This window comes from Schistocerca nitens, chromosome 2, assembly GCF_023898315.1.
Source record: "Schistocerca nitens isolate TAMUIC-IGC-003100 chromosome 2, iqSchNite1.1, whole genome shotgun sequence".
Classification (NCBI taxonomy): Eukaryota; Metazoa; Arthropoda; class Insecta; order Orthoptera; family Acrididae; genus Schistocerca; species Schistocerca nitens.
The window spans coordinates 754,823,380-754,842,203 of NC_064615.1; the positions used below are offsets into that span (position 1 = coordinate 754,823,380).

The following is an 18,824-nucleotide window of genomic DNA, read 5'->3' on the forward strand; positions in this document are numbered from 1 at the left end:
ATCCATTCTCAAGCTTACTGACGGGGCTGCCTGGGCAACGAAATGAATCTCTTAGAATCAAACTCACAATCGCAGAAGACGCGCTGAACAAAATGTGATCAGTTTCTGAAACCACTCTTCTGAGAAAGAGTCACAAGATACATTTCAGCAAACAGATGAAGTAGCTTAGTCAATGCCGGCACGGTAGCTCAGCGTGTTCGGTCAGAGGGTAAGTTGCTCTCTGAAAAAAAAAAAAAAAAACCTCAGTTAGTGGACCAACGATGTACTTGAACAAGCGTCATGTGACGACCGCCCCGGACAAATACAACGAACATTAACGAACAAAATGAGATAAAAAAAGCTGTAGCGTGCATTGTTTCTGTCTAAAATGTCTGTGGATCGAGACCAGCTGGCGCAAATAATTTGCCGTCACTGTAGCTCAGCGTGTTCGGTCAGAAAAATCTGAGTAAAGGAATCAACGATCAAATTGAACGGATGTCTTGTAACGTCCGCCCAGACCAAACACAACGAATAATACCGAAGAAAATAAACAAGAAGAGTCAGTAGCGTGGTAAAATCTCATACGGATTATCCGGGTTAGATCCATCCTGCAAGTTCGATTTTATTTTGTCCTCTTAATTGTTTTAAAAATTATAGTAACTTTAATCAAAGTTAATGGCCTGAAGTATCATAAATTAAAGGATCAATAATTATATTTTGTTTATGAAATGACTGTCAAATGGCTCTGAGCACTATGGGACTTAACGTCTGAGGTCATCTGTCCCATAGAACTTAGAACTACTTAAACCTAACTAACCTAAGGACATCACACACATCCATGCCCGAGGCAGGATTCGAACCTGCGACCGTAGCGGTCACGCGGTTCCAAACTGAAGCGCTTAGAACCGACGGCCACACCGGCCGTCGTTGACTGTCACAGGCTACATAAAATGTGAATTACACTCATTAATGTTTTTTTTAACGTTGAATAATTTCAGATGCATTTTAATGGAGGCAAATTAATTACCACTGTCACAATATTCTGGGTGGAGTTCCAATTATACAAAATTTGTTACAATATCATGTTCATTTGACAATTTTGTATTTTACGTACAAGCACCAGAATGACAACTGTCATAAGAAAACTGAAAACAAAAATTATTTTGGCATCTTGCACAATTTATGGAGGACGATTGTTTACAGGAACAACTGTTTTTTAAAAGATCTATTGAAGAACCTGCCTCATTGACATTCCTGAAAACTTCTTTTTCTTCGGAAAGCTTGGAAGCGTACCAGGCACATCGGATCATTCCTTAAAAATTAGCGATGACAGCTGATAATGGACTATTGATTGTAGTTTTATATAGTCTTCACGAGAATTTATTTCTCTATTGTTTTCAATAAGATAAGCGCAAAGGCCTTATCAGATGTTTTACTTATCTATAAAAATACACGTCACGTGGTTGAACGAGAGGAGTACATTTCGGAGGAATTACTGAAATTGAACATGTTGGTGATTCCTTGTCATCCTGAAAGATTTTGACGTATAATTCTGGCTTCACTTGTCCACCCCGAGGTCAATAATTAACGAAAACCGTTCCCGACCCACATAAGACTTCAAACTGCGGTTGAGAGAGTCAGTATACAGTTTTGCCGTTAGCTTCTTATTGCTCATGTTCTGTTACTTTTTTTTTTAACTCTTGGACAAAAGTTACCTGTTGCCTCTTGTAGCCGGCCGAAGTGGCCGTGCGGTTCTGGGCGCTGCGGTCTGGAACCGAGCGACCGCTACGGTCGCAGGTTCGAATCCTGCCTCGGGCATGGATGTGTGTGATGTCCTTAGGTTAGTTAGGTTTAATTAGTTCTAAGTACTAGGCGACTGATGACCTGAGAAGTTAAGTCGCATAGTGCTCAGAGCCATTTGAACCATTTTTGCCTCTTGTAAACAAACAAACACTGTAGGCACGATGTTTCCAGAGCATATTGAGTGGTATATGTACGCGTCACTTCATTCAAGTCTTGTCTTTTAACGAAAATAGTTTTGTTCCTTTGACAGCCAGGGTCCTTTTGTACATCGACTGATCCTGGCATCCTGGAAACAGAAAACACCCGAAAATGAAGTATTTTGTCAGAAAATCGTAAAAATAGAGAGCAAAATGAGTTGTTAAACACCCTGCAATAAATACCTGTCTGGTCTGTGTTGGTAACAAAATCTTTGTTGAAATTCGGTATCAGTTTTAAAGTATGGGTTCGAAAAGTGTCTGCAGCAGCCAAGGTTTCTTCGATCATCTCTGTTTCTTTTCTTGAAACCAATATTGTCATTTGTCGCTGACGAATACCGTGCTTATTTATGAACCTATGAATCCAGCTTCAGAAGCTTTAAATTCAAAATCTGTAAACTGTTGCGCTGCTAACGCCGACTGTTGTAAATTTCGTGTAGTCACTTGGTAATAATTCTCTCGGGCTTCCAGAAAACTATCATACTTCCAGGAACTGATTGTTGCATACTTATCAAATTCATTGTCTCCATTTTTTATTTCTTCTTTGCATTGGGATAAATATTCCTTCTTTCTTAACCGGCTGCATCCTTATTTTATAGTTTCCACGTGAGGTGAGCCTGTGCGATACTAACGAAGTTAATTTTGTGTTGAAAAGAAAGACGATATACTTCTGTTGCCTTCTTTTCTTCTGGGTCATATTCATCCGATGAACTTTGGTCCTAGTACTTTTCGAAAGGTTCACCTTCACAGTTTTCATTTTCGGGAGCAGGTTCATCAGCAGACACAAGTATTTTTTTCAGCCAACGTGTCCATGGCACGTCGGTGGATTTCTTCACCCATCATCATTGCATCACGAGAAATTGTCGTTGAAGAATCCGAAGCAATCAAATTATTTGCAGAAAGCAAGCTTTTGTAATAAACAACGGCATCTTTAAACATTACCTTCGACACTTTATAATGAATCTGCAGCTTCTGATACTTTCGCGATGTTTTCATTGACAGACATTTTCAATTCACAATACTGTAAACATTCCGATTATATTTCACAGTATAGAACGCTCCAATCTGTGCGAAAGTCAGGAATGTACTGGCACTGTAGCAGGTAAGGCCCATTGCTCTATTAGTTCCGTGAGGGCCTTCACAGTTCCTGACCGTCTGTCTGTTTGTATATACAATAGGGCAACAGCTGTACCCTGCTTTTCCACGAAGACGCCGGTTTCTCGAATTTACAACAAATATTTATAACCTTTCCACAGCTTATAACATCGCCAAATTTTGTAATAACACTGTAATGACAGTAATTAACGCTTCAGTTTGCATCAATTAAAATGCATTTGAAATTGTTCAACTTTTTAAAAAGGAAGTACTGACAAATGTAATTCACATTTTAAGTAGCATGTGTCAGCCGTTTCATTAACAAAATAAAATTATTTATGATTTAATTGATAACACCTTAGGTCATTAACTTAACTTAAAAGTTGTTATAATTTTTTTTAAGAAAACAAATTAAAATCGAACCTACAGCTTTTTTTCCTTTAATTTAAAAAAAAATGTATGTGGCGTGAATGCGACTTTTTTTAAAGCCGGATTTTTTGTTCTCGCATTTCTGAAATTACCTTAAATTACAAAAGAGGAAAGCTAATGCCCCCACCACATTTGCCCTAAATATTTAAGAAGCAGCCCCAAAAGAAAAACTCCACCACTTCAAGCGTTGGCCCCTATCACGAAAGACCCCAATAACTTGTACACAAAAAAAGGAAAAAGAAACAGGAAAGGAGGATACGTGGAAGGTACTTTTTCAGTTTCTTTAGTTTTCATTTTCTTTTATTTTTATTTTTATTATTTTATTTCCTATTTTTTATTTTGTCATGAATGAATCCACCTCCGTCGCAAAAGCGCACTCATAATGACCGGCGATCGCTTGCGATATCAGCGGGAAAGAAAATCCCCCGTGTTGGTGACACAACAGTAGATCATCGATGCACGTTTTCTACTCGGGAGAGTGTATGAATAACCGTTGAGGAGTTCGTATCTGTAAAATAGAGGAAGGGTCATACGTTAGCAGCTCTTGGCATGGATGATCCAGCTGCTAGGGGGTTGTGGAAAGCGCTCCGCTGACAGTTAGAGAAATATTGTTGGCACTTTGGGTTCTTGACTATTGCACAATGTCGTTGCCACAAAGCGAGGGCTGATTTGTCACCACTACCAACAGGTAGCGGACTGCGTGCCAGCTAATCCAGGGCAATGAGTAGGTCTTTGCACGCGGAAGATAGTGCATGTCTGGGAGTCACTTGTGGGATGATGCTGTGTGGTGAGCGCCAATATCTGGAGGCCCAAAAGCCAAACATTATTCGACTCAACGCACACAAGTCGATGGCCATCGTCGTCTTGCACAATACAAGTGATACATAATGGTGATGGCACCAAGTGAACCCAGTTGAGACTGGCAGACCTTCCCATTACCCGTCACATACGAGGTAGACTGGACGTCCAACGCAAGAGTAGGGCCGTGCACTGCCCGCCATACGACGTTCCACCCGGCGAGGGGTTGATTTTCTTCAATCACATTCGGCAGAAGCCGCGATTGCAGCGAGGCATACACTATCTTGGCCGTCGGTAGACGTGGAGTGAGATGCACGGTCCTGATGTGGCTATATTCAAGAAAGAAATAGCTCAAGTAGTAAAAGGGCGCTGGGACGTCTGTCAGCAGTACTGGGGCAATAAATGAGCTAGGGGTAAGGGCCCTCATCGGTAGCCTGGTGGGGCATGTCAGAGCGCGTCGTCACATCTTGACATGCGTGCTTGCAAAGAGGGCTGTTGCTCGGTGGTAGATGTGACAGAGATTGAGATCTGCTTTGTCCTTCGGGAGGTTGAGGGAACCATAGCTGACTTTAAATAACAGGCCTTGACTTACAAAGGAACCCAATGCAGCTAACATGCGTCTGGCTGTTCATGGCCGGATGCGGGATGTCTGAGCCACGTGCGGGATTCGAGACGCGACATAAACACTACCAAAACGGATCCGTTGCGGCATGTCAGGGTTTCGGAGTCAGTGGTCGCAGGGCGCTGTAAGGATCAGGCGTAATAAGCGTTTGCAGCAAAGGGCCGCAAGTTGGTTGTGGAATCAGTACCCAGACAGTGTACCACGCCGAAGATGCGCAGGGAAGCGACGCGTCCACTGGGCAGCCCGCGGCCTATAGGCAATGCGCGAGATTCTCGGACTTTAGGGGTGCTGCCCCAAGCAGAGCCGTAGGACTCCGCCCACTCCAGCGCTGCCTGAACATCGTTGCCACTGCGCAGGAGGATGGGTCAGGGCTGTAGGGTGGATGGGGTAACACTGTCCAACCTGTTTTGCGATATGTTTGGCAGTCGTCAGACTTGTGTGAGGCCGAGCGTTAACGTGTCGCAGCACCAACTACCGCGTCGTAATGTGTCTGTCCACGCGAATAACAACATCAGCTCGCTGCAACATGTCAGTTGTGACAGACTCGGATGGTCCCCCCGACCGCTGCAAGTCGTGGAGCTCCGCCGAATCGCCTTCTGATGACCTCACCCTCCGTGTCCAGCGACTTACGTCTGGCGACAGCAAATGTTCCATAGGCTTTGCGAATATTCCCTACATTTTCTTTATCTACAGTGAGAAATTCAATGACGGCATTTTGCTTGTAACGTACATCACCTACAGACGCCGTTTTGAAACTGTCCTGCAGCTACGCTATCTGTCGGAAGTGACGGGAACTAGGCGCGCACACTCAAGAAACTTCAACTTACACAAACGTAACGTTTCGCGTTTGTAGTATTTAATTAGGCTGAGAAAAAAAGTGCGGTGCACTACTTTCTAGGAAACCCTTGTAGGTGTGTCACGTCCAATCACCATGGGCGTCGCCCATGCCATACTGTCTGCAGTGCAAGGTGACTGTGCATATATAGGCTGCATTTTCGGAAAAAGGAACTGGCCATATTTCAGCGGCCCGTGTGCCCCGGACAATGGTACGCGAGAGATAGACACGGTCTATACGTCTGGAATAGTGGTTGGTATAGTGTGTGAAAACCACCCTATTGCCATGTGCATACTCCCACGTGTCCACGATGCGAAGATTGGTTCCATTTGGAGAGCGCCGGAAATGGAACGTAGTGTGACAGTCGGTCCTTCGGCGCCTGGGTGGAGTTAAAATCCCCATCTAAGGTTAAGGCATCCTGGCGTGCCCTAAAGAAGGGCGCGACCGTATCTGCGAAGAAAGCGGACCAGTTCACGGCGTCGTCCCAATCCGGAGGGCGCATAGATGTTAACGATTCTGACATCTTGCAGAGTGCGTGCCGTGCCTCTCGCGTCAGGGAGGAAAGCGACGTCTTCGGCAATTAGGCTGTCACAGAGAAGGACTGCCACGTCACTGCCAGCGGCAGACGCGTGTGATGAGACGTGAGGAGTGTATCCGAAAATGCCGACGAAATCCTCGACATAGACCTCCTGGAGGATGAGGACAATGTCCATATCTGCCGCATCCAACGTATGCCGCATCCAGTTTATTGGCGTGCACGGATGTTGGTGATGTTGAGAGTCGCCAGTCGGTAATGTTGCGTCGCCACGTCCGCCGCGAAGGTGGCGTCCACTCCTGCGGGGGCCGTCAGGTGCGGACCAGCCGCAGCATCAGTCGCATTTTTAGTCACTGTGTCCCCTACGTCAAGACACTTACATCAGGACATGCCCTATCGCGGAACCAGGCAGCAGCACCGCCTCATATTCTGCGTCATCAGCCCAGGAGACCGACGGTACAGATGCGGTGTCCCGCGATGGATCGTCCGCTGTGGAGTTGGCACAGCAGGAGGGACGTCACCCAGGATGCTTGCGGGAGGATTCGGCGCCGCCGCGTCGCTACGACTTTAACTGTCGTTGGGTGAGGTGGCGGAACATTATCGTTCGAATCTGCGTGTCAGAGGACTTTGCGTCATCACACATGTTGTCATCTCGTGGCCCCATTCTTTGAAGATAATCATCCGAGGCCACACGGTGCCGCTCCCGGCGCTTCCGTGGGGCCTTTTGTTTATGTACATGCTGTTCTGTGACGAACTGGTGTGGTTTTCCATTCCGGTTGTCCTTTCCGGTATGAAGGAAGGCAGAAGTCGATACAACGTCAGGCGTCAGATCCACCCCCGTGTCGGATTAGCCTCCACGACGGTAGTCATCACCTGTGACGGGTAGCGTTGGTCGTGCGGAAAATATGCAGTTCCTGCTGTGACCGCGGCATAGGTGACAAGAAGAACTGTGGATGGCTCAGGGGACGCGTCGTCGTTGAGTGGTGTCTATACAAGCCGGCGCTGGATACAGTTTTGTCGGACAGGATCTTCCTGGCCGCAGCCAGCGCTGGTTTGCGGCTGTCCGTCATGCATAATGATGACTCTGCATCCTCCTATAACCAAGTAAGACGGCAAATGCTTCATCAATTCAATTTTCACTTGACGGACGCCGTAGAGTACAGGGAAGATCTCAAAGGTTTTTCATTTCTCAGCCATGTGACTGAGCACATTGCCATGACGACGTCTGGTGGGAGCTCGAACGGGAGTTCGTAAACCCTGATCGTACGCAGGCCGAAACCCGCGTGGTCATTCATTACACCACCTATGTGCTCGTCGGGGTGCTTAAACGTGAGGTTTAGTGCATAGCGGCTCACAGTTCTTCGGTGCGCATCTTGACAAATACAACATTCCCAGTGATGGAAAAGTGAATCTCAATGACATCCTGAGGATCCAGGTGAAGATCATTCCGCAAGAAGTCCTCTATTTCCTAACGTCTTGGTCGTGCATATTATGCTGGGTTGCGACCTTGATCTTTATCCGGAGGTAAGAGTGTGCCATGACTCTCTCGCAAGAGCGACTCAATACACGAAACCCCGGCGAGAAGTAAACAAACGCGCGCTCGATATTCACAACAGGCGGGGCACAGCGGACGTCCGTACCTCACGGCTGCGCGAGCCGCAAAAAAAAAAAAAAGTTCAAAAGTTGTGAAAACCTATGGGACTTAAGTGCTAAGGTCATCAGTCCCTAAGCTTATACACTACTTAACCTAAATTATTCTAAGGACAAACACACACGCCCATACCCGAGGGAGGACTCGAACCTTCGCCGGGACCAGCCGCACATGCGCGAGCCGAACTGCAGGTAGAATCGACCTGGATCGGCCGTATGACATGCTAGCGCTCTACTGAATGAGCTATTTCACCTGTCCAATGGAATGTTACTTCTGATTATATAAGAGGTGCGTATGAACTTACGCTTAACACTTTAGAGCCCTTTCTCAGAATTTTCTGGATAGTGTTCTGTAAGCTTCTATGAGTGGACCCCCGTTGAGGTATACTACCAGCCTGCAAAGTTTCATACCGAACTCAATTTCTGAGACCGGAAGGTCTTCTTGTAAGTGGACTATGCCTGTCAGTGTAGAGTAATCGTTTTGCGTCCACGCGTCCACACTTCAACATTTGACCTGTTGCTCAGGGGAAAATAAGCATTAATGGCTCTCTCTTGCCACTTGTACTTGTAGGTACTAACAAACCTAAAACGCACGAGTTGTAATGGCGAGAATTATTGGCATGCGAACGATGTAAATAATGATGTAATATTGTTCTGTACACCGTCCTCAGTCGACAATCAGCACTTCTGCCCGTCACATCCTGAACATTGATTAGCCAAAACACCATGACCACTGCCCACTGCAACTTTGGATGTAGTCTGGTAGTGTTGCAGGCATCGAACTCGGTAACAAAGGTATGCAAGTGGAGTAGACACGGACGGAGGATCACTCTAGCGAAGATATGGGCTGCAAATGGGGAAATCCATTGAAATAAGCGACTTTGACAAAGGGCACATTATTATTACCTAGAGCCTGTGAACGGGTATGTCGAAAATCGCGAAGCTGGTCGAATGTTCACGTGCTACTGTCGTGAGTATATAAGGAAAAAGGTAGAAGGACAGTGAAACCACCTGTAGGCGCTAAATGGTTGGACCTCCACGACTCTTCATACCATATCTTGCAAACCAATGATTTGAACTTTCTTAGATGCTGAAAGTTGGCGATAAAATGCATATGTACATCCATGGAGAATACTGTATTACGATATCCATCTGAGAAGTTTCAGTAAAATTAGTCACACTGAGTAACTATAAAATACTCGCTCCGTTTTTTATCTATATAAATAAGTTTTCTCTGCGCTGAAAATAAAGTAGTATAAGCTTAAAATTTTAATCAACATATTCCACATGTTTGGTTCAAATGGTTCAAATTGCTCTGAGCACTATGCGACTTAACTTATGAGGTCATCAGTCGCATAGAATTTAGAACTAATTAAACCTAACTGACGTAAGGACATCACACACATCCATGCCCGAGGCAGGATACGAACCTGCGACCGAAGCGGTCGCTCGGTTCCAGACTGTAGCGCCTAGAACCGCACGGCCACTCCGGCCGGCCACAGGTTTGGAAATACTACAGTATCAGTCTGGTAGTGTTCAGTCAAACTGCTCATTCACTGACTCATCCCATTTTTGTCCGCATAGAGTATTATGTACAGTGTATTTGGCAAAATTTTAGCAACCATGCTGTTACAGAGTATAAGTGCAGATACTTCTATTGGTCACTGGGGACAGTGTACTGAGCAACATTACATTGGTATTTGTGTCATTTGCATACTAATAATTTCAGCTATTACAAGTCATATGTTTTTAGGTTGGGTAGTACCTCCATGTGGCGCAAGAAAGATATTGATGCCTATTTTCCCTAAGGCAGCAGGTTAGGTGTTGAAGCGCAAAACGATTGATCAATACTGACATACGTAGTCTACTTAGAGGTGCAGTTATGACCATGCAGAAACCATCAGGTCTTAAAGCTCGAGGGGTCAGGGATTTTCTCTGCCTCGTGATGACTGGGTGTTGTGTGCTGTCCTTAGGTTAGTTAGGTTTAAGTGGTTCTAAGTTCTAGGGGACTGATGACCATAGATGTTAAGTCCCATAGTGCTCAGAGCCATTTGAACCTAAAGCTCGAGACGTGTTTCTGAGAAGACTGCTCGACGCAGGGAAAACGCAACCGACAGATTTATGTGTGTACGTATTAAGGAACCACACATAAAAGTATTTGTACGTATACCCGTTCACCGTGTGTGTTACTTAGTGTGGTGTATGGACGCACCTGGCGTGGTCGGGATGCAGCAACGCGCTGGACGGCCTCCTGGGTCCAGGCGAAGGCGAACAGGCGGTCGAGTTCCCTCCCCCTGCCCCGCCGACGCCAGGCACGCCAACAGGGGGCGCGCCGCTGCTGCAGCCGGGCGGTGCAGGCGGGTTCGTCGGGCACGGGCTCACCTGCGACAACATACAAGACAAGTCTCGCTCACTCTGACCGAAACAAAACACCTGGCGCTGCAGAAACCTCCTGTGTTGGTTTCAAAACACGAATAAGTCGATAATCTAATTAATCTAGCTGCACACAATCCATGTCCATCCTAAATGTGTCATAAATACGGATCTTGCAATATCAGAGTAGACGCGATATTTGATATCGATGCCTACACCTAAAGTTGTATCGATACCACGATAATAGTGGAACACTTGTAACGACACCGACAAAATCTAAAGGTGTTAATTGCTTCAGTAGGTATTCTTAAGCTTCTCCTTAAAACAAAGGTTTATTCAGAATATAATGCGAAACACATAAGCTGTCCTATGTTTTCACGAAGAAACTTGTATGTAACGTAAAACACAAACTTACACATTTTAGGACGAATGTTCCATACACAAAAATTAGGCAATTACAAAGGTAAATACAACCATTCCATCCTGAAACAAAATAGTACCTACACACTGTGCTACAAATTCGTACTATTATTACAATGTAGTATCATAAGCTTTTCTTTAAAGGAAATGCATTCGTTTAGAACAAGACTTTTAAGGGTAAAACACTATTCTAGAATATTTATGTAATGCGATGCGTTTGCATGAGTATAAAATCAGTATTCCAACTACTTCTCCAAGGCAGTGGGTACATATTTAATACTACTAGAGCATGTTGTTGAAACCTATTTTGTTCATTACAGGCAGCAAATGTCACCTAGTTTTCACCATTGGCATTTTGTTTTCTGTATAACTCAAAGATAGTGCACAAAATTTAATCATAATTAAATAGTAATGCAAACTTATTATTTCCCCAAAACATTCAGTACCTAAGGAACTTATAGCCTGACATTTCTTAGAACTGAAATTATCGAATATGCCTCCCCACCTCCGGGATAAGGGGAGTAGTCAAGCCCGAACCGTATCGAATCCACTTCATGAATTAGTAAAGTTGGGCCAGCCAGTCCAGATGCGGTTTTTAGGCGGATTTCCAAATACAAGTATGTAAATATTAAGCTGGTCCCCAAACCCATGTCCTGCCTCAGTTACACAATTCGCTAACAATAAGAGAAGGCTCCCACACTTGATCACGAGATTTGCTGTAGACGAAGACAGATGGGGTACTCTGATTCCGTCCTCGTGGAGTGGTGGCGTCGGTAAGGGCATCCGGGCACCAACTGTCGCTAACATTGCCAAACCCGTATAACTATACCGATACATTAGAGAAATTGGAAAATGCAACAGAAGAAGAAGGAGACGAAGGGGAAGAGGACTCAAATTACAAATATCGTTAAGTCCGTGTAAATCAACAATGACTGAGACCACAACACGCTCTCATTTTTACTTTCGAAATCTGGCAACTTTACGTACAAGATGTCTAAATACTCTGTTACCTAAACCTACCGTGTGATAGTACAGATCCGGGAAAACGAATAGAACAAGGTTTTATACTACGATCATTGGCTTATGTGTTGTAGCTTAACAACCAATCGTATGTGCCATGCATCCATCCATCATTAATCACGCGTAATTACGCATTATACGTACACGGTGTGAGACAGCCAAAGACAGGCCACCCTAAATATACCCAGAAAGAACAAGTACAGGGTGGCCAGAAACAGCCTGAAAAGCTTGTAAGGGTGTTCCAGGGTAGGTTATGCTGAGAAACAGTTGTTAAGAAAAAAATGATATACGTTGCTCCTTTTCCGAGTTAATTAGCATTGAAGTTAGCCAATCAGGCCGTTGTGCTCGCAGATTCAAGCGTTCTGCTAGAGACGGTGTCGCCAAATATGTTCTTCGTTTGGTTCCCTAAAACCGATCAAGGGGGGGATAGAAAAATTGAACATGGGACGGTAGTACCTGTATGTATCGCACCCGAACCAAAGACCGAGCAGCCTCGTGCGCTATCGTCTGCGCTGTGAGAACAACTGACACTAACTGTATTTGGCAGGCCTCTCGAATTTGCACGCACAACGGCCTGATTGGCTAACTTAAATGCTAATTAACTCGGAAACGGCACAATGTATCGAATTTTCATCGTAACAAATATTGCTCAACAGATCATATCCTGCAACACTCTTACAAGTTTTTCACACTCTTTCTGGCCAACCTGTATATTGAGGAGCGGTTTTCCCCAAGTTATAGCGGACAATGCGGCGAATTTTCCGACTATCGCTAGTAATTTTTATCGTTTATGTCGCCGAATAGCGACTACCACTTTATTTTTTCTAATAGAACTGTACACTTCTTTCTGTGACATTTGAAAGATGCGCCTATGAGAACTTCAACGACATAACACGTATGGAATTCTGTCATATAGTATCAAGATAACAGCGCACGAACAACGGTCCAGCCGTCAGAAGAAAAGGTTCCACAAACGTCTACCCTGTTATACCAAATACAAATAAGCAAGTAACTCGGGTACGGTTCGCGTGTTTACTGTCACGGCTGTCTACCAAACGCTCAAAATGTTGACCTAGACCAATGCTGCACGCCATAAAGTGATTCTGGAGAAACAGTACCGTACGGTGAATTTCAATTGGAGTTAACGCCAGCACAGACCCATGTTATGAAGCATTTCATGGCTTCGGGAATTGTCAGTGTTTCTTAATAATCCACTTGTTTTAATTTTCTCTGTAGATAAAAGTATATAAGTGTTAAGTTTGGTGACTGTGAAGACCATTTTGCATTTCCCGAATGAGTGTTTCTCTTTACATGTGCGGAATGGGAGGGACATGCGTCATTTTGGTCCCACACTAATGCGTCATGTCCGTGGGATCTCTTCCAATAACTACGGCAGCATCATATTTTAGGAACTCAAGATACTTAAGCGTATTGAGATTCCCATCAATGAAACAGAAACCAATGATGGGGATCTTGACAAACATGCACCAAACATTGATACATCAAGAAAGTTGTTTTTATCCACTCCTTTGAGTCGGGGTAGATTTTCAGATAACAATTAGTGCATATTGCGAAGATTGACTTTCCCATGGTTTGTAAACGATGCTCCTCCCTTAAATAAAATTTGTACAGGTATGACCCATCACTATACGCTTTTTGTAGATAACATTTGGAGGACTGCAATCAATTTTTAAAGTCATTGCCATGAATCTGTAGATGTAGCGGAATATGAAGGGAATGAAATTCGGTGGCATGTAGTGTTCACGGAAGATATGTTTGGTTGATCCCTGTTGTACTTCCCAGATGCCTCTTACGAACATTTGTATTGCGTGGTACTGCTGATGAAATGTTAGTTTCATTTGTCTCATCGGTTGCTCTTCTATTTCTTTGGCGTATTTTATTCTCCACAGTTAAAGTTCTAGAACTCCTTTTTATAATGTTTGCAAAGACAGATCGTGAGTGCTTGGAATGTTCTGGATACTCTTCGGCATACAACCGCTCCACTGCTTTAATAGTTTGCCAATATTTGCCATAAACGATATTTACTTTTTCGACTGTGGTATGAATGTGATTGTCTTAATAACTTTACGAGTGTGTTATCCGATTCCTACAACGGCAGAACCCAGACTGATGGGCTTCGAGCGCACAGGCAAACACCAGAACCATATTTGAGTGTCCACGTACTTAGCTAAGTGGTAACGCGGTTGCCTCCCGTTGAGCGGGCCCCGGTTCTATTCCAGGCCGCGTTGGAAATTTTCTCCTGCGTTTTATGTTGTCCTCATCAGCATCTCATCATCACGGACTCGCGAGTCGCCCAATGTGGCGTCATCTAAAATAAGATTTGCAACCCGGCGCTGAACTTCCACGGACAGGGCCTACCGGCCAATAATGCCACACGGTAATTTCATTTTATATCTGAGTTACGTTTTTTACGTACATTTAGTACAATAGGGAAGATGTGTGTTGAACCTTTTCTCCTGACGGCGGGGCAGTGGTTTGGGGCGATATCATCTTGGTAATATTTGATCAAGTGCCATACATGTTAGTCGTTCAAGTTAGAAAATTCTTTCAAATGTCACAGAAAAAAGTATATAGTTGCCTTAGAAGAAAACACAGTCGGTACCGTAATTTGGCAAATATAAACTATAAAAATTACCAGAGAACGTCAGGGAATTTGCCACATTGTGCGCTACAATTTGGCGAAAACCACACGTCCATATATTTATTCATTGTGGATATTTTGGGGTCATCGTCTTAGCCGCCTCGCCATATTATTTCGATTTATTCGCATACTGTGACCTCAGATTTGCTAGTTATGTAGGACACAAAATGTTAAGCCACATTTAAAACCCACAGGAAAGCCCGATGTTGGACCTGAACTGATGATCTTAGCGTTATGAGACAGCAACATCACCCATGAAAGTATAGGGCATGGAAACGTGGACACACAACACATGCGTGTTCCTCACTTGGGAAAGGGTTTCAGGAGAGACAATCGATAACATTCGTTACTAAAAAATGGTTCAAAAGGCTCTGAGCATTATTCGACTTAACTTCTGAGGTCATCAGTCGCCTAGAACTTAGAACTAATTAATCTAAGGACATCACACACAGCCATGCCCGAGGCAGGACTCGAGCCCGCGACCGTAGCGGTGGCTCGGCTCCAGACTGTAGCGCCTAGAACCGCACGGCCACTCATTGCGGGATTCGCTGCTACACGTTACATGTGTTACGTAGTAACATGTTCCTACAAGAGGTTGAAACTGTCTCCATGTTCACTAATAAGAAGTTGCTTCTTAGGTAAGAGATTACCTCAAGAAATGTAGCTCAATGTATGGTATAGGAACTTACTGCATAAAGTATCAGATTCTGTTCTTCTAATCCGGTGCACACCCATTCGTCTATTAAAAGCATCAAATGACGTAGGAACACCATCGTTCTTGAACGACGTGTTTTGATGAACGTTTACCAGTACATTCTCCTGAAGCTCTGGCGATACATGACTAAGGACGCATAATACGTACGTGGTGGTAGTACGTCCGGCCCAGTAAGATAATCACTAACAATATATGTATGGTGTTTCATTAGAGACAAGTATTTGTAGACACGGAATAGATTCTCCCGTGCCCAGATGTGACTCCCGTCCATTCCTTCTCGTGTAAACACGGCTTCATGCACAATCCATACCCTCGCAATAGACCTGTGAAAGCAGACCGATATTTATTGAAATACTGAAGAAACATTTTTGAAGAAGCGACAATGCATGTTCTCAGAGAACCACTCACGTGATTCGGAAAGCGGGGAGAGGCCTGAACGCGTTAAGTGCCCTCGTGGGAAGTCCTCGGAAAATTGTACTCAGGAAGAAGAGAGACAACTTACCTATAGAAGTTGTCAACAACCTCTCGAAGAGTATCCCAACTAAATCCACATAAAAACATGTTGGAAATGGCTCGAAGAATCCATTACGAATGGTATCATATAAAATCTTCTTTATATAGTAACAAAATAATGAAGCAATTTGGTACAGATGGTAATATGACATTTCCCCTCGTTTTGGTGCCAGCAAGCAGCACCAAATCTTTGTGAAAATATTTTTGATACACTCTGTACATTCTCCAATTCGCTGTGCAATAAATGATCGAAGGTGTCTCTAATAATATAAAACATTTTCACTGGTGTTCTATTTGTCTATAGGGAGATTAAAGGTTGCCTGCATGTTTTATCATTACAAGAAAATACAGGGTGCTCACAAAAAGCGTCGAATACTTTGAGAGGTTGTAGTACTCACCGAAAGAAAAAGAATAACTCCAATGAAGATGGATCCATAGATGCACACTTTCTGAGATAAGACCAAAAATATGAGTCGGAAAAGCACAATTTCTCCGATAAACTCGTGTTTACAGGAGGTGTTTAACGTGGCGTCCATTCGTGACAATGCACAGTCCGGCATAAGGAATGATGCACCCTTTGAAGTATACCCGGTTTTTGTTGTACGAGTACCTGCTGGCACGCATTGAAGACGCAACCATATAGTGTTCGCTCATCGTTGATTGGCGTTGTGTAGACCAGTTCTTTCAAATGTCCCCGTAACCAAGTCTAGGGAACTGAAGTCTGGGGAACGTGCAGGCATAGGTGCACTTCCCCCCACCCCCCTCTTTCCCACAGCCCCTCCAGACGAATCCAGCGGTCCTGAAATGTCTGCGTCAGATGTTCGCGCACATAGTGACGAAAGTGTGCTGGTGCGCCATCATACATGAATCACTTGTTGCAAAGGCCTGAACAGCCTACAACACGGTAGGCAAAACATTAATGAGAAAGTCCACATAATATGCCCAGTTAACCATTGTGGTAGTACGTACGGCCCTGTTAACTCGTCGCCAAGTATTCCTGCCCATACATTGACTGATAATCGGTGCCGATGCCTTCTTTCCTGAATTGCTTGGGGATTTTACATCTGTCCATACATGTGGTTACAGAAATTCGTAACATCATCTCTTGTGAACTCTGCCTCATTGGTAAATACAATCCTCGCTGTGAACAGTTGATCTGCGGAACAGCCATTGAAGGTACCGCCGTCTGCCACGATGATCCTGTAGCCTTAGTGCCTGAACGCGCTGTAGATGTTATGCGTGCAGCAATTGTTCATGAAGTATCCCCATATAGGAGAGTGAGACATATCTTCTTCTGCTGCTAACCGTGGTACACTGTTCCCACTCCACGTCAGGCGTGCGGACTGTGCAAAGCGTTCCAGAGTCCTCTACCGAGGTGCAACGATACATATGTCCCTCAGATGGTGGGAAAGTCAGCAGAATAGCTTATCAGAGAGCATTCTGCATTGTGGATAATTTTCAGCATAGAGGGCACGGGCTCGAAGACTACGTCCATTTGCTAAACCATAGCAGAACGTCATACCTGCTTTTTCGTTTGTCGAGTAGCAGACGTCCATTGCTAACGATTGTTGGAAGAGAGAAAATGTAAATGTACTACACCGTTTGAGTCTACAAACAGCGCTATAACAGTAAACGTGTAAGTGAATCCACGTTTAGAAAAAGGTAAAACACCATGTTACGTACCCAGGGTTCACAGTAATGAACAATAAGGCACACAAACACGACGAAAACCAACACGACTCGAGCCACACAACTGAGTACTCTAAGACATCATAGTACCCTCTGCCGACACGGCTGAGGACGCGCCAATGCAACGACTGTGCTAATATTTTCAACCAAGAATCGAGCAACCCTTTGTATAAACACGTGTTTATCTCGTAAAATATGCATTTCCGTACCCATGTTTATCGGATTTATTTTTCTTGTTTCGATGAGTACTACCGCCTTTCCAAGTATTCAACATTTTTTCCAGTACCTGTATAAAATGTTAAGCATGCGAACTGTACAATACCTCCACTGTCAGTCTTCAAAGGTACAAGGGTACTTGTGTCTCTCAGATGCTGGAACTGTATAAATACTGCTTCCTTAAATTAACAGCTTTCTGAGAGGAGAATGTTCACTTTCCGGCAGTACGTTCCTTTATGTTCCCTGCGGATGACGGAAATATTACATTGTAGACTACAGGGGTCAGTTACTGCTTTTGGACAGAATTCTTCAAGTTCTGACGTCAAAAGACTACGATGCTTTTAGCAAGGATTAAAAAGGGTCTCTTTTAGATATATTTGCTGTTTTTGAGAAATTTCCCAATAAATCGGCATTCCATGCGCTTTTCTCACACCTGCTTTTTTTTCTTTATTACACTAGGCATTGCTTTGTACTACCGAAAGAGGTGGTGCTGTTACCACACTAGATTCGCACTGGGGAGAGCGACGTGTCAAACCCGCGTCCGGCCGTCCTGAATTAGCCTTCCCTTGATTTCCTTAAATCACTCCACGCAAAAGCGTGGATAATTGAAAGGGCGCGGTTGACTTCTTTCCCCAACCATTTTAGTCAGAGTTTGTTCAAATGGTTCAAATGGCTCTGAGCACTATGGGACTTAACATCTATGGTCATCAGTCCCCTAGAACTTAGAACTACTTAAACCTAACTAACCTAAGGACATCACACAACACCCAGTCATCACGAGGCAGAGAAAATCCCTGACCCCGCCGGGAATCGAATCCGGGAACCCAGGCGTGGGAAGCGAGAACGCTACCGCACGACCACGAGATGCGGACAGTCAGAGTTTGTGTTCCGCCCCTATTGCCCACGTTGTCGATGGGACGTTACACTCCCATCTTCCTTCCTTTCCTTTTTTCTCGTTTCGCATTGTTACCTCTACATATTTAAAGGCCTTACAGCGGTCGCAGGATTGTAACAAAATCCGTTGTCGGATTCTAGGGACTTTCATGGATTTATTGTCTTTTATTTATTGACATTCGAAGAGACTTACCATTCGGTTCACCACGTGCAAAAATGGCTCTAATCACTAAGGGACTTAACATCTGAGGTCATTTGTCCCCTAGACTTAGAACTACTTAAACCTAACCTAAGGACATCACACACATCGATGCCCGAGGCAGGATTTTAATCTGCGACCGTAGCAGCGGCGAAGTTCCCGAATGAAGCTCCTAGAACCGCT

The 18,824-nt window shown here is 44.4% G+C and overlaps 1 protein-coding gene across 1 annotated transcript in view; it reads right to left on the reverse strand.

Moving 5' to 3' along the window:
* The window catches only part of LOC126235307 (uncharacterized), a 115,292-nt gene that overhangs the window by 25,746 nt on the left and 70,722 nt on the right, over positions 1-18,824 (reverse strand). The window contains exon 4 of the mRNA XM_049944031.1: positions 10,153-10,322. Coding sequence (XP_049799988.1) covers positions 10,153-10,322 — 170 coding nt within the window. The remainder of the gene's footprint in view (positions 1-10,152; positions 10,323-18,824) is intronic.